This window comes from Megalobrama amblycephala, linkage group LG17 (assembly GCF_018812025.1).
Source record: "Megalobrama amblycephala isolate DHTTF-2021 linkage group LG17, ASM1881202v1, whole genome shotgun sequence".
In the NCBI taxonomy this organism is placed as follows: Eukaryota; Metazoa; Chordata; class Actinopteri; order Cypriniformes; family Xenocyprididae; genus Megalobrama; species Megalobrama amblycephala.
The window spans coordinates 16,930,904-16,954,404 of NC_063060.1; the positions used below are offsets into that span (position 1 = coordinate 16,930,904).

At 39.0% G+C, this 23,501-nt stretch overlaps 1 protein-coding gene across 1 annotated transcript in view; it reads right to left on the minus strand.

Moving 5' to 3' along the window:
* Nucleotides 1-23,501, minus strand: part of rc3h1b (ring finger and CCCH-type domains 1b) — a 26,745-nt gene continuing 3,244 nt past the window's right edge. The window contains 16 exon segments of the mRNA XM_048162223.1: nt 1-4,106; nt 7,343-7,437; nt 7,581-7,748; nt 7,836-7,926; nt 8,032-8,119; nt 9,095-9,314; nt 9,414-9,560; nt 10,237-10,395; nt 12,107-12,534; nt 14,664-14,863; nt 17,758-18,003; nt 18,102-18,333; nt 20,899-21,031; nt 21,147-21,347; nt 21,612-21,787; nt 22,909-23,148. Coding sequence (XP_048018180.1) covers nt 3,944-4,106; nt 7,343-7,437; nt 7,581-7,748; nt 7,836-7,926; nt 8,032-8,119; nt 9,095-9,314; nt 9,414-9,560; nt 10,237-10,395; nt 12,107-12,534; nt 14,664-14,863; nt 17,758-18,003; nt 18,102-18,333; nt 20,899-21,031; nt 21,147-21,347; nt 21,612-21,787; nt 22,909-23,148 — 2,987 coding nt within the window. The 3' untranslated portion in view covers nt 1-3,943.

Sequence of the window (23,501 nt, forward strand, 5' to 3'; positions counted from 1 at the left end):
TTTATAGCAGTGTTACCAGTATTGTTTATTCCATCCCTCTCATTTAGAATCGTTGTACACAAGTTACATTTTCTTCTCAATATCACAGGTTCTGTTAAATTATTTTTTTTAAATCTTGTCCACTAATATCCAGTTTCACCTTCTTTTAAACAAACAAAAAGCAGATTGTATTATACAAAAATGCAAACCAATTTTCACACAGTGAATTCTTTTACAAAGTCATAAAATGGCGTAATAATGGCTACATCCACATTGGAGTAAGATGGTTCTAAACATTCCTTAATGGAGTATAATATATATTTATATATAAAACCTTTCCTTGTTGAAATTGAGCCTGTACCTTAATTTAAGAGATTTTACAAGACAACTTGGAAGTAATCATAAAAAAGCCATTACATTTCCCAAAAAGTTAGGAATAAAACAAACAAAATGACAAAAAAAAAAATAAAGACAGCCATAACAGTGTTATAAGATTCAAAATGAGTTAATTTGCATTTCATTTAAATGAATTCAACAGGTCTGTTCAAAACAGACACAATCCAGGCAGAGAAATGAATATCATCCATTAGGAACAGACCCATTCTCAAAGAAAATCACATTATTCTGCAATTTCTTACTTGAGGAAAAATAACCTCATGCACAAAACTGTAAATGAGCCTTACTGAGTCGTTTCCCATAAGTTGCTATGTGTGGGTGGTTGACATTAATTTGTAAAACAAACAAAAAATATCCACGCCAAAGTAATTCGCTCAGTGAGATCACTGATCATTAGAGGGAAAAAAAAAAGTTCTACAGCACCCAAGCAAGTGCTAAATATTAAATACAAGATAGCACATTCCCATACAATCCAAAGATTCAAATAGGAGCAGCATCCTGGCAGTGCATCACTCAAGAATGCTTACCGTCGTACAGCTTTGGGCACTCCGTGAAAGCCAAACGCAAAAAAAAATAATCTCAGCACACCTGCCAAACGCTGGCTAAAGGTTTGCCTGTCGTAGCAGCAGTTAGCAATGCTTGCCATGCTAGTACTTGCACCTAACAACAACCAAAGAAAACCCATTGCTAACCGGTGACAGGAGCGTGTTAGCGAAGCTCCTGGAAATTGTATGGAAAACAGCTGGGAGGAGGAAAATAAGCAGGAATCCTCACTTCTGTATAAAAGCCTTGCCATTTAACTATTCTTAGTCACGTTCATACACCTCTAAAGATGAGGCGTCAAGATAAGCTGCTCGATTTAAACGCCTCCTGTGCAGTTGCTTTTTATTTTCCTTGTATAAACAAATGGATTTCTCAGAGCATTTATCATATCCTCCTTCCTCAAAATTTGAGGTGGCACATATTCGTGAACAATATCTAGAAATTATAGTACACATATAGGTGAATCTCATGGAACCTGACAAGAACATTACCGGAACATATTTCATCTCAAAATAATAATAATAATAATATATATAACAACTCATTCAAATAAAGTACAGTTCTCCATGTATTTTAAATTTGGGGAGGAAGATGTGCTTATTTGTCATGAAAATGTCAATGCAAACAAAACAAAACACTAATAACCCTATAAATTTTTTTTATCTTTCTAAATTTTTTGGTGAAATGTGAGCCAGGCATGTTCTTATGAGTTTCACTTTCATTATTGGGCTACAAAAAAGGTGGAAAGATCTTGAAGGGCTAGCCAGAGGTCAGATTCCCCAGAAAGGAAACAAGCGTCTCAGCTGAGAAATCATAAGCTAACCCTACACAGTTCGTTTCAGATCAGGCAAAGCCTTAACTAGTTTGTGAGATCTTCAACCGCATGAAATGAACACTACGAGAATTCAGCTTCCTTGTCGAGAGGGAGGAGGTAACGATTTAGCATGGAGAAAGACAACATTCGCGATAAGTTTAAACCTCGATAGTAAGGTTGATATCATCTCTGCGTTGTCGGCACAGCTCGATTTCAATCTCGACGACTTTTCGAAAAGGCTGCGTGTGCTCTTTCATGAGCAAGAACATCAAATAATGACCGTGACTACAAGTCATCGTAATTAGAGAAATCAACTATATCACCACGGGTATAGCACAAAAACCACAAAAGATTACACGTTAAGAGGTTGCACCCAAAATTGGAGCTGTATATCATAGTCGGTCTCAAGAGACTAGAACAAAATGTCACACGTGAAGAATGTCATCACTATAGGAAGACTTCAGACTTCAAATAATCTTGTTCTCCTCATTTACGGGGCCTCGTTTGAAAACAGTCGTTGTGTAAAAACATGTTTAAGCCAAAGCAGGTTGATGGAGGGATAAACTCAACGAGCCTCAATTCATGAAACATTTGAGTTCTGCTTGTCTCATTGCATAAATTCATAATCATCTCTGAAGAATTGATTCCAAACTAATTTTGAGTTGTAAAGAGAAAGAGGACAACAAAAGACATTAAATAGCTCATCTATAATGAACAACTGTCTGGATTTTTATTTAAAGGGATAGTTGATGCAAAAATGAAAACTGTCAATTTACTCCACTCTCATGGCTTTCAAAACCTGCATGACTGACTTTATTCTGTGGAACACAAAAGAAGATACTCTGAAGAATGTTTCAACTGTATTTGTCCATACTTTTTTTTTTTTTTTTTAAATCTTGTTATACAGGTTTGGAATGGCATGAGGGTAAGTCAATGACAACAATTTTATTATTGGTTGAACTATCTCTTTAACTAATTTCTCACCTAAGCAAATTTGAAAAACATTTACCAGAGTGTCAAAACTGTAACGCAATCGTTCAGCACTACGGGACCCGGTGTTGTTGAAACTACGCACCCTGGTATATTTCTCTGCAGCAATAGTGGCGAGACCCGAATATGCAAACTCGACCAGGAGAGCCAAATATGCAACTTCACAGAAGTTAGGGAAAACTGATGAAATTATTTCCTAATAGGCTGTAATCTTACGAAGACTGTGGCACTGGGAGAAACTAAAATCACCACAGAGCTCTGAAGAACACAAGGGAAGTGAAGTGTTGCACTTCCTTGACTAAAAAGCACACACTCATGGAAAACATGGAAAAAAGTGCTCATTTTTAAAGACATCTGTTTGCATTCTATAAAACAGAACGCTTTAGACATGTGTCACCACACATTTACAAATTCCTTAACAGTTATATAGCCAAACCATAAATTAAACAAAACCTGACAACTGATTATATATATATATATAGATAAATCTATCTCTCTTCCCCCTTGTGTCATCCAGAGCCCTATCGAACTGCCTTACAGCGATATACTGCCACGGTCAAGCATCATGTGAGGAGTCCCCGTGTTAACGGTCCATAAAAATGGATTCATAAAAGGTTCTCCATGCTACTTTAAACCTGGTGAGTCAGATCATATTCATGGCTGCAGAGGATCCAGGGAGTTGAACGTTTCAACAGAGCCCCGACTACACACAGTTGCAAATCAGAAACTTGCCCCGATGCTAAAAATAGCGCGCTTGATTCTCGTTTTGATTCCACTAGTTTGCGTCGTCCTGTCTGTGCTAGCTTTGGGTTGACTGTTCTTTCTTAATATATTGGGAACACAACAAAGTAAGCATTATTCAGATGCCCTGGTTTCCAGGCGATGAGAAGTCATTAAAACAAAAAGCTCATTCACAGAACAAAAAGAAAGAAAATTTATGTCACGGCAGATACTGCTCATTTTTCTAAATAAAACAACAGAGAAGTTTGTGTCGTGCATGCATGTAGCAGCATGCAGGTGTGTGCGCGTGTTCGTGTATGTGAATTTGTGTCCCTCATATCAGCTCCGTCTGAATATTAAAAACACATCTTGCAAAAGCTCTTGAAACTGGTTGAATTAGTCAAGAGACAAATTTCAAAGCCCTCCGAGAAAGAATATTGACCTCTGGAGAGGTTGTCTGCGTATACGTGTGTATGTGTTTATAGGTGTGTGAATACACTCTTAAGAGCAAGAGTGAACGACACCGTTCTTTTGAAGGTCTGAGCTACTCGCCGCTTGGTCAGCGGAGCACAGGGTGAGAGACGATGTCTTATTGGTCAGCGAGAGCATAGATCCACCCATACTACTGGCTGGCTTCATGCCACTGGATCCATTAGACACCTCACTGATGGAGAGAAGAGAAATAGACAAAAGAGAGAATAAGTTTATTTGTGTAAACATTATTTAAACATGCGTACCGCTGAGCCTAACAAGACCAACAAGTAACAATGTCACCGTGAACAGATGAAGAGCCATTAACGGACTAGAAAGACTTAACTAGATAATAAACTGCACTTGTAAATACTATAAATATTGTCTTAAGTAGGCCTAAATCAGGGGTAGACAAGTTCAGTTCAAGAGAGCCTGCAGAGTTTAGCTCCAACCCTGAAAAAATAACCCTCACCTTCCTATACCCTTAAGGCGTTTCTCAATACCAAGTATGCAAAGTTCGGACTTGCGTCCCTGGTAGTTCGGACTTGGCAGATTCTACCTGACCTAAAAAGCCTCTGAATCCATCTAAAAATCTCTATGAACGACATCATATTAAAACACAGATAAATCAACTCATCAGCTTACAGTGTGTAAAACTCCTCAGCTTTCATTGTCAATTGCGCTCCCTCTTGTTGCGTGCTCAAGCTGGCCACCCGCTTCTTTGAAGGAGGGGGTGGGGCAAACAATATTTTGAATTTGGACTGCAGTACCTATTTCGACATGTCATTCCTACATAAAGCCCCTTTAACTAATAACTGAAGTAGGCCTATGTTTAAATTACACAGGATTTCTCCTTTACTATTGACGCTTACTGGTTTGTGCGAGATGCATTCTGGGATACCTGGCTGTCTCAAGTCCGCAGAAGTCACCTCTTGATGCATCCTCGATAAAAGGTGTGGATCAAGAACACATCTGGGGATTTGAACTGTACTTGGCTAGATGTGAACTTTGAATTGGATCAGTACTTGTGCAGCGACTCATGACGTTTCACAAGTCCACAAGAACACAAGTACAGACAAGAACGCAGATTGAGAAATGGCTTTAGTAATCCTGAAGAGCTTTATTAGCTTGTTAAGGTGTGTTTGATTAAGGTTGGAGCTAAACTCTGCAGGACAACGGCTCTCTTGGACCGAACTTTCCTACCCTAGGGATGCACCGATCCGCCTTTTTCACTTCCGATACCGATCCCGATACCTGGGATTCAGTATCGGCCGATACCGATCCGATCCGATCTTCAAGTAATAAGAAAAGCGCTAAATTACCTAATAAACTGTATGCCTCACTTAGGGCTGTGACGGTCGGCATGACAACCGCGCCACCGCGGTCGTGGAGTGTCCGGCGGTAGTGTGGCGTGTATATAATATATATATCTCAAAGGGCGGGTTAACCGAGAATTTTCCGTCATTGATGGAAATTTTTTTAGCAGTGACGGAAAAAATCTGCAGCCTGTCCGTCATTTTGACAGATTACTGAGGCTGATGTAACTTAACTGTAATTCCCACCCCTGTCCAGTAGGTGGTGAGCGTGCTCCAGTGTGGCAGCAGAGCGCGAGTTCAGTCTCCAGAATAAAATGAAAACGATGCCTTTGATTACACACACCCAGTTTGTCCATTTTATTATATATTATAATACTTATGCTTACATAAAGTTTCTAATCCGTTTTGTTTTAAATAGTTTTTATTTTTGTTGTTGCTGACTAAGTTTATGGTCAATGAATGGCTTTTCCTACGTGACATTGTTTACAACACTGATTGAACTGACGTGATACAGATTTCGGTAAGCTACTGCAACTTTCAACATATTTTTTGATATTCATTCATGTTTATTTCCTTCTGTAAAGTAGTAAAGAAGAAGAGATGATCGCGTTCACTCACGATCCTCAAAAAGTGTTGAGATGAGATATAAGATGAAAACTGAAAAGTGACGCAGACTTTTAACTTTTCATAATACTTTCTTTTCATAATATAAATAATTGCATAGCCTATGCCTATTTGTTTATCTTATACGTTTGTGAATACATATGAAAATGTGGACGAAATCAGAAGCTATTAAATGTCTTATAATTAAAATATAAAAATTAAAATGATGCAGCAACATATGATAGATAGGACAGAACAAAAAAAAATGCTATTAAACAATCTTTCATTGCGCAAAAATATTATAATATGAACGTCTCCCATGAGCGGCACAAAGCGCTTTTATGCGTATCCCGTGTGCAGAATGATGTGCTTGAAGCACCATGGAATCAGCGCGCAGCGGCAGCGCTCCGCAGTGAAAAGTTCAAAGCACAAAGAAATATTGATGCGTATTGTATTACCGGTATCTTGATTAAGTATAATAATAGAAACATTGATTCATCTTAGAGAGAGTTTTATTGTGTTGACTGTCGTAACTGAACGTGACACGCAGTCTGAATGCTGAATGGAGAATGGCTGACAGCCGCAGCGGAGGGAGGCCTTTACGTGAACTTTAATTTAACAACTAAAATATTTATCTGTACCTCAAATTAAACTATGGAATGGCTTCAGAACACTTGGAATATAGTGCACAGAAACTTTATGGTGCTGTTTAATGTGTTTGTGCCTTTTGTAGAGCTTAACAACAACAGAAAAGTACACGCACAATATCAGATTTTGGATCGGTCCCGTCCGGCCGATACCCGATCCGGCAAAAATGGCAGTATCGGCGCCGATACCGATCTGAATATCGGATCGGTGCATCCCTATCCTACCCCTGGACTAAATAAAAGCCTTACAATCCAAGTTGTAATTTGTGGCCCTTTACATTTTTTGTGGTTTAAATGCCACTCTCTTGGCCTCCGAACTTGAGTACACCTGATGACATTGTCATTGATTGCTCATTTCTAAACTTTATAGTCTTGAAAGTTTGTTAACATAGGGAGGTGTACAACATTGGGTAAATGTGTAAATCTTCTATAAACATTTTTGATTCTTCATTTTCTTTTCTGACATATTCCAATTCTTGTTAAAACACACTAGACATGCTTATTCTGTGCATTTTTAGCAATTTCTGTGTGGTGAAATATTTATTTTGTCCATCAAAAGAGTGCTTTCACTTTGAGCGTGAGCAGCGCAACAAAAATAAATGATGCTAATGCAATGCTCCTGCTTGACGCTCGCACGTTGCTCTTGCTCCCGGTGTGAATGCACTTATTTGCTAACATGCACACAGAAAAAAAAAATGTGCTGCTCACGCGCCGCTCAAATTTGCTATGTGAAACGGCTGTAAGTTAAATCTGTCTACTGCATGCTTGCATAGAAAAATAACAGAAAAGCAGTGCAATGGAATGCAAAAACACACTGTGTGAACGGTTCCTTAAATAGCTAGTAAACAAGTTTCCTCACTCACCCCAGTGCTAAAGAGAGCTCCTCCAGCTGGGCTTTATGGTCAGGCTGCCCATTTTCAGTAGCCTTCAGCTTGTACTCATGGGCCACCTGGTTCTCCTTCAATCATGGAAACAGGTTCAGTGAACTCAGACTGTTCTTATGAGAATAAATACTTCTATATAAAAAATAACCTCAAAAACATTCTCTCGTAACTGATACCACAAGTTTATCGTTTCACTAACAGTGGCAGTTTGACTCACCATGGCAATTTCACGGGTTCTCTTTCCGATCTCTCGCTCTACATGATGAAGCTCCAGGCTGAGCTGTTCACTGGACACAGTGCCACCTGAAGACCACTTAACCCCAGCCGTAGGCTGAGAAGCCAGCGCACACGCCTCCCTCTGCAGGAGCATGGAGTTACTGGCAGCCTGAGTGGACATGCAAAATATTAATATTACTTAACATAAGACCGTTATTAGTAGAGTCATGAATTGAGACGGACATTTCAAACACACCTCCATCCCGCGGGTCTGCTGACTGATCTGTTGGTTGACTTGCTGGAGCTCAATCTTGAGCTGCTCACGGTCAGGGGCAGACATGGGCAGACTGGCAAAAACGTGAAAAAAATGAATGCACAAAAATGAAATCATATAATCAAAGAAAAAAAACAATTATGCATCTCGATTAAGTGTAAAAGGCAAGGGTAAGTACCGCTCGCTGAAGTGTCCCTGAGAGTTGATGCTCTGGTGCTGAGGGTAGGACGATCCACCCCATCCGCTGTGGCTTCCATATGGATAGTCTGCTGAGAGGAAAACAAACTTTACCAAAAACAAAACTACAACTGCTGAACTGGAAAGTCTAAAGAAGCGGTCACATTGTCAAAATTTAATCTGCATCGCTCACACAGAACAGAAGTCATTTTCAAAGAAAACTACTTTCTGGACATCGCAGCGAATCTGAGTGACCAACTTAAAACTTAAAGTTGTGAATTCTGTCAGGCAAAATCCCTGACCATTTGGATTCCTACAAAAACGACTTGATTTTCCCCATGAAAATGAGCAGAACATCAGTAAATATGACCACCTTAAATCAATAGTGTACACAGAGAGTCATGTCGCTTCTTAAAGAGTATTTTGAAGATTGAATTATAGGAATTTCTTTGGTGTATTTGGTTTAAGTGATACTGAATCAAATTCTGATCTCTACTGATCATTCTTGAAGACTGGAAGAACATAAATCCTGCTAGGGATGTGCATGAGTACCCGAGTACTCGGACAGGAAAACAATGAGCGCCAGTCTGCCATATACATAACATAATGAGAACACTATTGTAATAGAAAGTTATAAATTCTTTGGGCTTTATTTTCCCTTGTTTCAGCGTTTGTTGTTACGAGAAGAGTCCAACGGGAGTTACTCATTCAGATAAGCACAGTCAGGTTCACGTGCACATTCTCTAACTTTTCTGTAATATGACTTTTATGATGTATATATGTGATTAATTTCATACAAAATGCATATTCAAATCAATTCCCTTTTTTACAAATGGTGATCTTTTTCTGTTAACAGTGCTGGAAATCTGCACTCTTTCACTAAGGCAGACCATACTAAAATACTCCATTAGTGTTCCATGAACAAATTATGAGCAGTTTTTAAATGAATCTGTCAAAACAAATCACAAATGTACTGAAAAATGACTAAGAATGGTAATGGCACCTTTAAGGAACCAGAAAACTTTCCATCCACATCTATGATTATTATAAAAATCTCCAGTCACCTGTCATGGTCATGTGTTTGGAGCCCGAGGCCTGTGAGGACGCCATGGCCTGTACAGGCCCAGTGGTCTGGTAACCCGTTTTAGAGGTGCGTGAAATGGCACCAAAAGGAGACACTGTGGGCAGAGGACCAAAGGGAATGATGGGATCGTCGTCTTTGGCTTCCGCAGAGCGCCGCTGGGAGTCCAGTGGAGGTTCACGCAGAACTTTTCCCTCTGCATTCTGTTGTAGAACAGTACAGGAAGGAAATGACAAATAAAACCTGTTACTCATAGTCTTAGCTGATGTGTGGAAACACAAAGGGTGAGGTAGATCACTTGCCATCATCTCCACAGCACTACTGACATCTTTTGGTTTAGCATCCTTGGAGCCAATGTATGATCCTATGGTGTCACATGACCAGGGGGAATACTGCCCAGCATAGTCTGGCTCCCGACTTCCAAAGGCTTTAGAGCCATCCTCCAAATACTGCAGACATTCAGAATTCAAAAATGACAGAGCAATGTTGAGCATTATATTATGGAAGCTTGTTTCCACCACAGAATTAAAAAAAAAAAAAAAAGTTAAAAAGGTCATTTTGACTTTTTAATCTCATTATTTTTTTTCCTCAATACGCCGAGTTTATATCTAGCAGTTGTTTTTCGTTTCTGCCACGTAAAAAAAAAAAAAAAAAAAAAAAGGTAACTGAGTAAAAGGGAAAATTCTCAAAATTGACTTTTCTTGCAATTACAAGTTTCTCTCTCACAATTCAGACTTTTCTCGTCAGAATTACAATTGCATGTTTCAATTCCGACTTTTTTCTCAGAATTGAGAGTCTGATGCCCAGTTTCACATACAAGGCTTAAGCTAGTCCCAGACTAAAAAGCATGTTTGAGCCGTTTTAACTGAAAGCAATTTTCACTGACATATTAAAATAGGTCAACGGCATTGTTTTGTCTCAAGATGCACACCAGTAATGTGTTTTTTCTAAGCCATGCTTATAAAAGCTACTTAAATGTCCTAATTTAACTAAGACCTACTCCTGGCTCAGAATTCAGAATTGTGAAATAATAAGTTGCAATTTTAATTTTTATTCTGTCGGAAAAATAAGCTTCCTTATCCATGATATAACTGCAAGCATTGGGGGATCTACTTCAGAACTCACCTCCTGAGGGTAGTCGTTGGGGAACGGGTGTGTAGGGAGAGTGGGGGAGGCAGCGAAGGGGGGAGGGGAGATGACTTTTCTCTCCTCCAGCTGGACAAGCAGCTCCTTGCGCCTGCGATGCAAGTCATCCAGACTGGGCTGAGAGCGGCTGTATGGGTCCTGCCAAGGGAGAACATATAAATAACAGTCAAGAAGAAAAATAACTAAACTGACTCGAGGTGCTTAAGGAAATCAGTGCAAGTAAAATGTGCTTGGCCGCACAGGGATTCATAATGGTGCAGAGCGCCAATTGCTTGAATGGTGGGTTATTATTCTTAATGAAAAACACAACTAGAAAAAAACAACTGAACAACAAATTTGCAGGTTCCCCATTAGCACTGGGTTTCAATCCAAAATATTGCAAAAATCCAAAAATTTTCTGCAATCATCCTGTCAGTCTGCTCCTCACTCTCATAATAAATGAAATCTCCTGCTGCCAATCTGTGCTGTGGCTCTTGTTCGGCTCATGCTGCATTGAGCAGATGCATTCAGTTTTTAACTGTAGTGTACGTTCTCTAACTGAACTAAATAAATTATTACTATAAAAAAAATAAAATAAATGACGGTGGGGCGGCGGTGCCGCAGTGGGCAAGTGACGTAACCAGTGTTGCGGCTGAACACCGGTAACACCGTCAACACCGACTATCAAAGCAAGCCTACCGGTCATAAAATCAAGTGTGGGCTTGTTCACAATCATGTCAATCTCAAAGCAATCAAAATTTATGCCATTTGGAACCAAGGTAGCCTTTTTATCAAAAGTCCAAAAAAACCTTTCCAAATAAGTGATGTGTTTTACTGAACATAAGAACTAGTACGTACATGTGTAAACGCCACAATAAAAATGAAAAATACTTATTACATAGAATAAGCAACAACAATCCTGGTTGATGATCGATCCTGGTTAACAATCTTCCAGCACGCTTTCGGTTGTGTGCTCCTATTGGCGCATGGTAAAGTAAGACCTGTCAATCTGAGTGATCAGTCCAATCCAAGCACGCTGTAAAACAGTGTCTGATTGGTCTTGGCACAACATTGTCTCTACCCACCATACCCAAGATCGAGTTTCCATTGGCTGAACTTTCAAATAACGTTGGAAAACACTGCATCATGATCACGACGCGATCGGATCCAGGAAGTCCAATGGGTTTACTAGTCTAGCTGCATATGATTTAAATGGGATTTTCTCACAATCTACGTATTTTGTTATGTTGTGTGTGGGATCGTTTGAATTGAGACCACCTGCTCTAAACAAAGGTGTGTGATCTACTATGGTTTACTAATGTATCTCGAAGTTATAAATCAAAACAAGGCGCAAAACTCTTTAGCGTGTATGCGGTTTACACGTGCATCGCCGGCGATTTTTCATATAAAAACTCTGTATATTTTGGTCTCTAACTAAAACAAATATGCTTTTTGTATTCTGCTTTGTATAGTTGAGACCTTTTCAACAATACATGACAAGACTATGTATGTATGTATGATGCTTTTACAGATTATTTTTTCACGCTATGAAAACTGAGCACCTCCAATATTTTTCAAAAAATTTAAAAGCACCTTGAGAGTTGGTCATATTCCTTATATTCACACTTATGTATGTTATTTAAGGAGTGCACACTGTACAGGCAACAGTGCAGAAACTGTGTGGACTAAAAGTAATAGTTTTCCCACAAATCTACTTTTATTTTCCCCAAATATTCAAATATTGAGTAATTATTTAAAATCATCATTTAACTCCATTTCTGCAACCTTATTTGAAATGTTACAGGCATGCATAGCAAGCAAAGAAAACTACTGTTTAGCATGCAAAAACCTTAAGAACAACAAAACTCACTCTTATGTGGGATCTCATCTGGCTATGGTGTGGTCCAGCAGAATAGTACCCGTCCGATGGGTATCTGTCTCTGGATGATGTCTCCTGGGGGTGGTACAGAGAACCTGCAGCTCCTGCTGGAGGCGGAGGCATAGCAGTCGGGGGAACGTCCAAAGGAACCGGGCTCATCCTGACTAAGTCGTCTCTGGGAGGGGCAAACTGAGGTGGGGGTGTGGGATAGTGTCCGTGCCTGCGACTGTAATGGGGGGGCGGTGCATAGGTGTGGGCTGAGAAAGGAGGACCAGCGTGGTGGCCCTGATATTGGCTTTCTGGGCCATAACCTGGGTAGGACTCTGTGTAAGGTGGCACTGCAGACTCGCCCGGGGGAGGCGGGTTACGGATGTAGCGGGGAGGAACATACTGTGGAGGTTGGTATGGGTAGGGGTTGCCTGAAAGAAAAAACAGGTTATAAGCATTATGACAAATCTAAATGCTTAGATTTGAATCACACCAAGACAAATATTCATTCACAAATTTCGTGCAAAAAATTTTTTATTTGAATGAACAGCTGTTAATGCAGTTGTTCAGACCAACACAAGCATTTGCATGCCATCAATGTCACAGAGAGGTGTTCTAATCTCTCTTCCATCGCACTGCGAAGAATACTGGCCAACCAATAAGATTCACATTTGGTAACATGAACAGATCCATTGCCGTTACATAAAACTATGACTTGATGCCGCTCACAAACAGACCATTTTGCTGAATTTCTGAGTTAGTATCCTGAAGCAACTCTCTTGTCTCTGTATTCTTGAATTTAGTCATGTTTGATAAACACCACAGTAAATACAAAAAAACTGAACAGCTGTCTGAAAACATGTAAATACTGTGTGACTTTCTTTATTCTCCGTGACAAGCAGGTGTCAGAAATGGAGCACTTTGTGTACTGGGGTATTTCTGCCATTTTTTACGCACTGGTCTGCACAAGGCAAGGCAAGGCAAGGCAAGATCATTTATATAGCACATTTCATACACAATGGTAATTCAAAGTGCTTTACACAAAAAGGATTTAAAAATAAATCACAAAATAATCACAACAAGTGCACAGACAAATTACATGCGAAATCGTACCAAATTTTCGTGCCGAACATTCGTGTTGGGCCTTAAGAAGAAATTAGATGCATTTCTAGTCACAATAAATTACACAATAAATTGGAACCATATCAGTTATTAGCCAATATATCATATTCGCCGATGTTGGACATCTAATTGTTCATTGTCATTTCTGCTATTTTTTTACATTTATATCACCATCTAACGCTCACTTAAAAGTAAACTGTTAAAAAAAAATTAAATAACCTGTTAAATGTAATCTTTAACAAACCTCTAAATTAATATCCATTATGCATACTATACATTTTAATGTTGTGATGCTTAAATTTACTTGTAGTTTTCATCTTTTTTTTTTTTTTAATGTTTATACAAATAAATGCATTTGCAATTAAAGGGTTAGTTCACCCAAAAAAAATGACATTTCTGTCATTAAGTACTCACCGTCATGTCGTTCCTCAGTTGCAAGACCTTCGTTCATCATCGGAACACAAATTAAGACATTTTTGATGAAATATGAGGATATCTGATCCACACATAGTCAGCAATGTCATTGCACCTTTTGATGTTAGTTGAAAACATGGTTAAAATAGTCGCTGTGACTGCAGTGGTTCAACCTTAATGTTACGAAGCGACGAGAATACTTTTTGTGTGCAAAAAACAAAAATAACGACTTTATTCAACAATTTGAACCGTTGTCATATGTAGTGAACTCAGTGCAGGCTTCCTTGTTTACGTCAGAATACTCAGTATTGGCCGAAGCTGAACACGTGAGCAGCACAACGCCTGCATGTGACGCCTGCACAGGATCTGGCCAATGATAAGCTGACAACGGTTAAAATTGTTGAATAAAGTCATTATTTCTGTTTTGTTTTTGCGTACAAAAAGTATTCTCGTCACTTCATAACATTAAGGTTGAAAGGTGCAATGATGTTGCTGCCTGTGTGGATCAGATACCCTCAGATTTCATAAAAAATATCTTAATTTGTGTTCTGAAGATGAACGAAGGTCTTACGGGTGTGGAACGACATGAGGGTGAGTAATCAATGACAGAAGTTTAATTTTTGCGTGAACTAACTCTTTAAACTGTAAATTAAAAATGGGCCTAATTTCCTCAAACATTTACAGCTATTCATTAAACTCCAAGCTAACACAGTCATCAACTCGTCCTGTAAAAAAATATATACATATTCCAATTAATTACACAGTACAACATGCATCTTCTGCATGTTAACATAAATTAGCCTAGTTTATTTTGATTGGTTGGTCGGCAGTAACCAGAGTTCATCTGTTACAGTCATATGACCTAATTAGGACACAGCATTGGATGAAAACTTCTTAACGATCAATTTTGTGTGAAACTCTAGGTAGCAACACTGGCATTTTAAAGTTAAGAATCTTGGGAGCCAATAAATGACAATATTCGTAATCTGTTCAGACAACCATCTGTATTAACAAATCTATTCACCTGCTGGGTATGGAGTATCATACTGAGATCCTGAGGCAGGAGGTCTGGCTGGCTCTGGATAGAAGAGCTCGGTCTGCTGTTGCGAATACATCTGTGGCGCACCTCTGTGCACGACTGGCACCTGCTTAGGCATGGGTAAGTGCTCCGCCCTGGAGTGAGGCACAGGGTGGGGTGTCAGTGTCAAGCCAGATTTATCCAAACTGAAGAGAAACAAAAGGCAGAAATGAGTCAGTAATAACTTCTGTTGTTCCTTCCTGTTAAAGCCAAACCTATAATAGGGCCTTTTATTAAATGATACAGAAAGCATGGACAAAATTGCAGAGTCCTTACATAAAAATGGAAATTACCGTATAACGTGGAATGTCACAGAATTTGGCAATTTTGGGATGAATAATAAAAAATAAAAAAAAAAATTACCTCTCAAAATAATAATGATAATAATATACAGGAAGTTCGAACTTCTATGTTCTTGGCATGACCCAAGGAATCTATTAAGACCAGTTTCATTACAACAGGCATGCTGCACCAAATCTAAACGGGATTCGTGATTTTTGGTTAGAATAAAAAAAAAAAAAATAAAAAAAAATCTCATGACCACTAGATGGCACTGTGCCGAAACTGTGCAGGTACCGTCATGTCATGGTTGTCAAAAACACAGCAAGTTTGGTCAGAATGCGCTAAAGCGTTGCGGAGATATAGCCTCACGTGCATTTTGCCGTGCTGTTTGTCTAATTTTTAAATGAGAATGGTTTGACGAATTGACTTGAATTCCATGTTTTTTTGTTTTTGTCGACATGGTCTGAGGATGATCTGATTCAATTTTCATGACGATCTGAGCAACGGTCTAAGAGTTTGAAAAAGTACGTATTTAAAAGAAAATCAAAATGGCAGACAAGAAGTTCTGGCTATGGCAAAATTGGCATCTATGTTCTCGCAATTACCTAAATCTAAGACCAGTTTCATTAAAATAGGCAAAACTAATCAAAAGCTATTAGCATTTAAAAAAAAAAAATCATTATTTGTTTTAAATGCTAATAGCTGCTCCGAAACCATGCAGGTACCGTCGGGTCATGGGTGTCATAACACACCAAGTTTGCTCTGAATACGCTAAAGCGTTGCAGAGATATAGCCTCACATCCATTTTGGCTCTTTGTCAAATTCATTCGGGAATTATTCAAGAACAATTTGACAAATCAACTTTAACTACAGGTTTTTGTGTCGACATAATCTGGTTCAATTTTCATGAAAATCGGAGCATCTGTCTAAGAGGAGTTAGAAAAAGTAGGTTTTTCGGAAAATTCAAAATGGTGGAAAAAATTTTATGATGGAAAATGACATGGGGCGCAATCGAATCAACTTGAGCTAAGGAATCGGAGGAATAAAATAATTTTGTTTCTCCCTTTATGGTTCAAAATTTATTAGCATAAACATGAGTGAGAGGATCCAAAATTGTCGTGGTTAATGTTCAGACTGTCCTCTATCAGTGTGCAAAATTTCACATTTTACCATACGGTTCCATGGGCTTCCATAGACTCAAGAACAGAAGAAGAAGCAGAAGACGACGAACAGATACAATAGGTGCCTAAGCACCTTCGGTGCTTGGCCCCTAATAAAACAATTACTAAAACTTTCACACAATATAAAAATATTCACACATTTTTTCTTCCATGTTTTAAGTTGAAAACACTAAACCTCTGCTGTGTAGCACTTTCTTTGCCCAAAAAAAAGGAAGTGCTTGAAGGCACAATATGTAAGATTTTTGGATTAAACTAGAACAATGTTATATATTTTGTTGACTTGTGTACTTACATTATCCCAAATGTTTCCAAGAATGTTTAAATCCAGAGAAATAAGCAATTTTAACCAGGACCGTGTCTGTGCGTCGCCTATCAATGACATCATACCCGCGTTACCCTTGGTTTCTGGTTTTAATTTGTAGAAACCATGGAAACACCAAAGACGCTTTAATATATTGTGTTTTATTAGATATGTGGGCAACTGCTTGAATGGATATATTCATCGACAGAAAACTAATCATGTTATATAGATCAACACACAAAGTCTTATTGATTAAATCTTGTTTTCTTGATTTACAGCGAGTACCATGTTTAACTATGCCTAATATCGATCTAGCTTACTACAATGTGCAAGAAGTGTCTCATAGTAGCTGCCGAGCGAACACAGAGTTGCACTGTAACAACTTTCAACACACATATGTATCTAATATGATGAAACTGTGCTACTTTTCCCCACATAATCATGACCGGAAGAAGCGAAAGCGGCAACTATGGCATAATAAAGGTTTCGCTGCTCTCTGGAGACGTGTCGCGCTCGTCTCTTATTAGCAATTGCTCCTGCTCTGCTTCATACTACAGTAACATTAATAATCTCATCCATAAACATGATTTCTGCCCGAGTCACATCCCGATTCTTTTCTACATCAGCTGTAGACGTGAAGACAACAGCTCCAATGATTCTGCAAAATCAAGGCGTCAACAAGCTACGCCTTTGTTTTAAATAAGCGACCTCTAGCGGCAATAGTTTACATATTATGCCTTTAATCTTAATTTGATTACATTTTAAAAGGTTAATTAACTGCCTTCTTATTGCCCCTTTTTTGGTCATTTTGTATTAAAATCAAAAGAATTTCTGGGGAAAAAAAATTTATATTATATTATATTATATTATGAGGTTAAAGTTTTAAAAATTCAATTGATTAGACATGTTTGATAATTAAAATTTAATTAAACATTAAAATAGAATCAAGAAAAATTAAAATGGACCAAAAATGTTTTTTTTTTTTGTTTTTTGTGTTACATTTTATTGTAAAAAAAAAAAAGTTTTGCTTTTTGGTGACAAAAATTTTATTTTAACCCTTACAAAAGCAGAGTTCAGAAAAATAAAACATAAGAATGGAATCCAGAAAAATTAAAACAGGAAAAAATGTAATTTGTAAAATAAATAAATAAATAAATTTGGGGAAAAAAATTTAACATTTTGCTGTTTGAGTAAAAAGAATTCAGATACTAAAGTTATGACAGAAAAGCAAAGAACTAGAAGTCAAAAAAGGAAGCTGACAAAATCAAGGGCTTACGAGTCAGGTGGAGACCCAGGAGCACTGAGGCTAGTGGCATCCATCTTAGGCTTGAGTAAGAGGTCATATGTGGAGGGGTCTGTGCCTCTGGCGATGAGCTGGGGAAGAGGCGTCCCAGGACCAGTTACAATGCCGTTAGTAAGGGTAGAGGCCTTTCGCCCAGGCTCCAGAGGGACCACCTCGTCAGGCAGCAGACCAGGGGTGCAGGGCACTCGTGCAGCAAGACGTTTGTTCATTTTACGGTACCTGCAACGCAAACACCAAGTGAGATTCTGATTATAATGTAAGTTTTTTTTTTGTTTTGTTTTTTTACCTGACATGCAAGATGTTACAACGGCACTCACTTTTCCAGCTCCTCCTGAGAGTGGGCGAATGTGCAGCTAGCTCCTCTGGGACAGCCTCCTTTTTGCTTCATGTCTCTGCACATGTATGTCTTGTATTTGCTGTGCTGGGGTGGCTGCTGCGTGTCGGCACCCTTCTTGCTGTGGTTCTGGATGAAGTCCACTAGGCCGTGCACCACCGTCTTTACCGCCACTAGCCCCTTCTCTAGCTGCTCCCAGGTAGGAGGAGGAGCATCTGAATAAAGATGAATCAAAGCTTTCAACTTTTGGATTCTCACTTTTTTTTTTTCCCCCCAACAAATTTCTTGCGTAATTATTTGTAGGAACATAAAAAGATTTAACAACTTAACAAATTTCAGACACTTGATGAATGAGTAACGAGTTCCTGATCAAAGGGGCTCAAAATCAAAAGTAGCAGTGAGTATCTGGTTGGCACCAGCTGCTTTAAATTCTGCAGTGCATCTCATCCTCATAGACTGCAGCAGATTTCCCAGTTTTTGCTGTGAGATGTTACTCCACTCTTTCATGAAGTTCTCGAACACATCTGGGAGGACAAATGGTCATACGTGGTTTCCCACTTCAAGGACGATCATCTGTCCTTCCTGTCTCCCTGTAGCACTGTCTTAGGCCCTGTTTACACCTGGTATTAACATGTTTTTTGGTCGATCAGATCACAAGTGAATGATGCTACATACAGGTGTAAACAGGGTTTTAAAACGTTTTGAGCATGTCCACTCTCGACCACTTCCAGAGGTAGTCGAAAACGCATTCTACTGGATTGCTTCGTAGTGTAGACGCTCATGTGGTCAAATGTGTTCGGACAGCCACAAAAGACCACCTACTCTCTGCCTAATGCTTAAACATTATGGGAAGCTCACTAGCCAGATGGGATTTAAACTTTGTGGACTAAAGCCCCAAGTTTGGTTTGAAGACGAAAAGTGATGCACAATGTTCTCTCACTATTCCTGATGGGCAAGTTTACGTTATTGGGGGCCCTAAGCAAATTTCTGGGACAGGGCCCCTTGATTGCGTTGTCTTGGTTACCAAAACACATCTTAATACTAGGTGTAAACAGGGCCTTAGGCGTCCTACATTACAGACATTGCAGTTTATTGCCCTTTTCACATCTGTAGTCTTCATGTCTCCTGCAGTAGGTCTATGGCATGTTCACAGAGTTGATCAGGGACTCTGGGGCATCTTTCTCCTGGTGTTTCTCAGAGTCAGTAGAAAGGTCTATTAAATGTTCAAAGTTTTCATTTTTGAATGAACTAACCCTTTAAGGACTGTTCCATAGGCAGGGATGCAAACAGGTAAGGGGGTGGGGAAGATGGAGAACATTTTCTTCACTTATAATGCCTGATGAGTTTGGAGAACACCTGACAAGAGATCAGAGACCAGAATCTCTGCAGATCCTTCTGATTTCCAGCTCCATGTTGGTGCTTCTTCTCTTCAGTTCACTCCACTAATTTTCTTTAGGGTTCAGATCAGGGGACTGGGATGGTCATGGCAGAAGCTTCATTTTGTGCTCAGTGACAATTTTGTGTTGGTTTTGATGTTTGTTTTGGATCATTGTCCTGATGGAAGATCCAACCATGGCTCATTATAGGATTTCTAGCAGAAGTGGTCAGGTTTTGATTTTTTTATCTGTTGGTATTTGATAGAATCCATGATACCATGTATCTGGAGATGATGTCCAGGACCTCCAGCAGAAAAATAGGCTCAAAACATTAAAGATCCAGCAGTATATTTAACCGTGGGCATGGGGTACTTTTTATCCATGTGTGCACCAAACCCATCTGGTGGGTTTGCTGCCAAAAAGCTCTTTAAGTTTCATTTGACCATAGAAGCCGGTCCCGTTTGAAGTTCCAGTCATGTTTGACAACTGAATATGCTGGAGATTGTTTCTGGATGAAAAACCCTCCTGAACAACTTGTGGGGATGTAGGTGCTGTTTGATCTTTTTTTTTCTTTAAGCTTTCTGAGACTCAAGACTCATATAATCTCTGCAATTCTCCAGCTGTGATCCTTGCAGAGTCTTTGGCGACTCAAACTTTCCTCCTCACTTCACATTAGGACGATTTAGACACACGTCCTCTTCCAGGCAGATTTATAACATCTTTAGTTAATTGCAACTTCTTTATTGCCCTGACAGTGGAAATGGGGATTTTCAATGCTTTAGCTATTTCCTTACAGCCATTTTCTATTTTGTGAAGCTCAACAATCTTTTGCTGCACATCACTACTATATTCTTTGGTTTTACTGATTGTGATGAATGATAACGGGAATTTGGCCCGGGAGTTTCCCCATGTTTATACTCATACTTCGTTTTACCTCTAAAACTACCCCTAAACTTCGTTTGAAGTATATTAGGGCCTTAAATGACTGGTCAGATAGAGCATATGGCACTCGCAGTGAAGAAAGTTTATGGGAAGCCAGAATGGGTATTCGACAGAAACATGCATTAGCATTGTAAATTTATTATAGATACGTCTGTGTCATCAGATATGATATGAACCGCAGTGCAAGTCTGTGCTGAACCGTGTGGTGGAGAATGGCACAGTTGGATTTTTTTTTTTTTTTTACCAAGAACCGTTACACCCCTAGTTTCAACTCCTTATCCTACAACCATTTGCATGAAAACTTGCATTTCCCCATTAGTCAACAATGTTGTTTAACATGTTGTAAATGGACCTGCGCCATCACGCAGCAGTGCAGTCAGTCAGTCAAAAAGATTGAGAACCACTGGTACAACACAAATATGCTCAGTCCATTATAATGGGTTTGTCTGTCTTTTAACAAACCTGGACTGGGGTCGATGTTAGCGAGCAACTCAAGGTGAGGTCTTAGCCGGTTGAGATTGGCAGGGTCACCCGTTCTCTGCAGTGCGATGGTCAGCTCCTGCACGCTCTGAGCAAACGACGCTGGGGTCTGAAGCTGAAAGACAAAGAGTCATATTTCCTTAATCCATTATTATATTATTATAGTATTATATAGACAATACTATTTCTGGCATTTGAAAGGAAGCTGAGCAGACAGATGGGCATCATACCTTGTCAATGATGGACTGCATGTGTGACTTATGAGACTGATCTCCATACAACAGAGAGGACCACTGATCAGGGGCGATGCGGAGCCCTCCCTCCATTGCGATTTGAACAATTTGAGAGTCGTGTTCCCTCCGAAGTGCCTCGTACGTGCGGAACTCCTCTTTCAATTGCATTAGCGATGAATCCTCATCTCTCTTAGTCACCTACGATACACAAGAGACTCAACTGAAAACTGAGCTACAGCTGTTAATGCTATTGAAAAAAGCGGTTATGTTAATAAAAAAAATAATTTGCACATTAAGAGCAACAGAAACAAATTCAAAACAATAAACCAAAAAAACCTAACTCCCAAGAGATCTCAATTACAAAACAAAAAAATAATAAATAAAATAAAACACTACAGACAAACTCGAAAGATGTATGTAAACAGCTTGAGTGAGATCAAGTGCACAATAAAGGACAACTACCTTGAAACAGGAGGCACGGTAGAGGAGCTGAACTACATGTCCAATACTGGTTTTGGAGGCCTGAGGAAATCTCGGTTCAAGTCTCTGGACCACAAAGAGGACAAGAACCTTCCTAGAAAGAGCAGATCCATCTTCCAAGGCCAACAGCACCAGCTTTAGTGCCTCCTCCTGCATGGCTTTTATAAAAAAAAAAAGGGCAGACATAAGAAACTAGAACAAATAAGTTCAAATGACCAATTAAGGCCTGTTCACACCAGGGCAAATGTTAACTGTGAAAATCTGTTCTAATAAACATTTTAATTTGAATGAATACATCTGTTCAGACTGACATTAACTTTTTTTTTATTTGCAGAGGTGTTTTAATCTCTTTTCCAAAGCTGTGATGATATGTTTACACAGTTTTTTTTCATTTAAATGTACATTCATAACTACGTTCATATACTTTGTGTTCCATTACCTTGGCATGGAATTACAGAAAACTAGTTAACGCTGCTATGTGGGTGTTTCTAATACAACAGATGAGGTAGTAACGACGAAATTGACATTGTTTTCTATTCTGACTGCCATAATCAATCTTTCAATATTTTTTTCCTCTTTTGTAAAGCCATAGAAACATTATTGTGATTTTTTCTTTTAATATTGGAGCAAATTAGAACACAAAAATATATTTGTTGTAGTTTCTGTTCACCACTACAGAAGTATACCTAACTATGATGACTTCACTTTTAAAAACACCAGAAATGTGAAAAGGGTCCATAGCAGAGAGGGAATTCAGAACGACTCTCTCTGTACTCATCTGCCAATTTTTTAATGTGCTGGACTGTACAGACAAATCACATGCGAAAATCAAACAATTTCCATGACAAACATTTGTGTTGGTGTGAACAGGTTTTTAAAGTGTCATTTGGCCACAGAGGGATCAGAGGCAGCCTTATAATAATTTAATATCAATTTTATTATTATTACTGCTGCTACTACTACTATTATTTGCCCGCTTCCTCATCCTCCAACCTCCCCCTTATTCCTGATGAAATTAGTTTATTATTATTATTGACATTGTTTGTTTTTACTATTGTTATGTCTGTAATACATTTCTAGATGTTCCTTTGTTTATATACTTATACTCCCACACCCAGATACACTTATCAGAGTAGACTTCTCATGTTGGCTGTTGATATGTATGTATTGTTTGCCTTGGTTATTTTGTATTTGTCACATGTACAATAGTGCCACAATCTTTGTTTGCATATATAAATATATTATATATATATATAAATAAAAATAAGTGTCATCCTACCGGGGCCCAGGAACTGGCAACCTCTGGCTCTCACAGCAGCCCACAGGTTGGAGGAGAGCTGCTGGGGGTTTTGGTGTTGCAGAATGAGCTCCGTAACAGTTCTTTCACCCAACGAGCGGGCCGCCCGCATGGCTCTGACCCGTCCTTCCTCTTCTACCAGCTGACAGTGCACCAGAGTCACCAGCTTCCTCTGCATGGGGCGACTCAGCATGCTCTGAGCAGCATTACTCAACCCCACTCCTAGATACAGCCAAAAAAATGATTAAAAAAAAATTATTTGGCCATGCCCATTATACTGGCTTAAAGTCAGAATGAAATGAAATCAATGGATAGGACCAGGTTTCATTTTCAAAAATAAAAGAATACATTTTTGGGTTTGGCCAAAATGGTTTTGGAGGGCCAAAATCATTGACCAAAACAGTGACATTTAATTAGAACTTTTCTGATGGTGCATTTTGAATGTGTCAGCATTTAAATCTTGCACACAACATGTATGAGCTACAACACAAACATGTCATTACTATGTTGACCCAATATTGATTCTTAAATCTCAAGATTGATCTTTTAGCCTATGCTGTTTACTGTTGATGAGT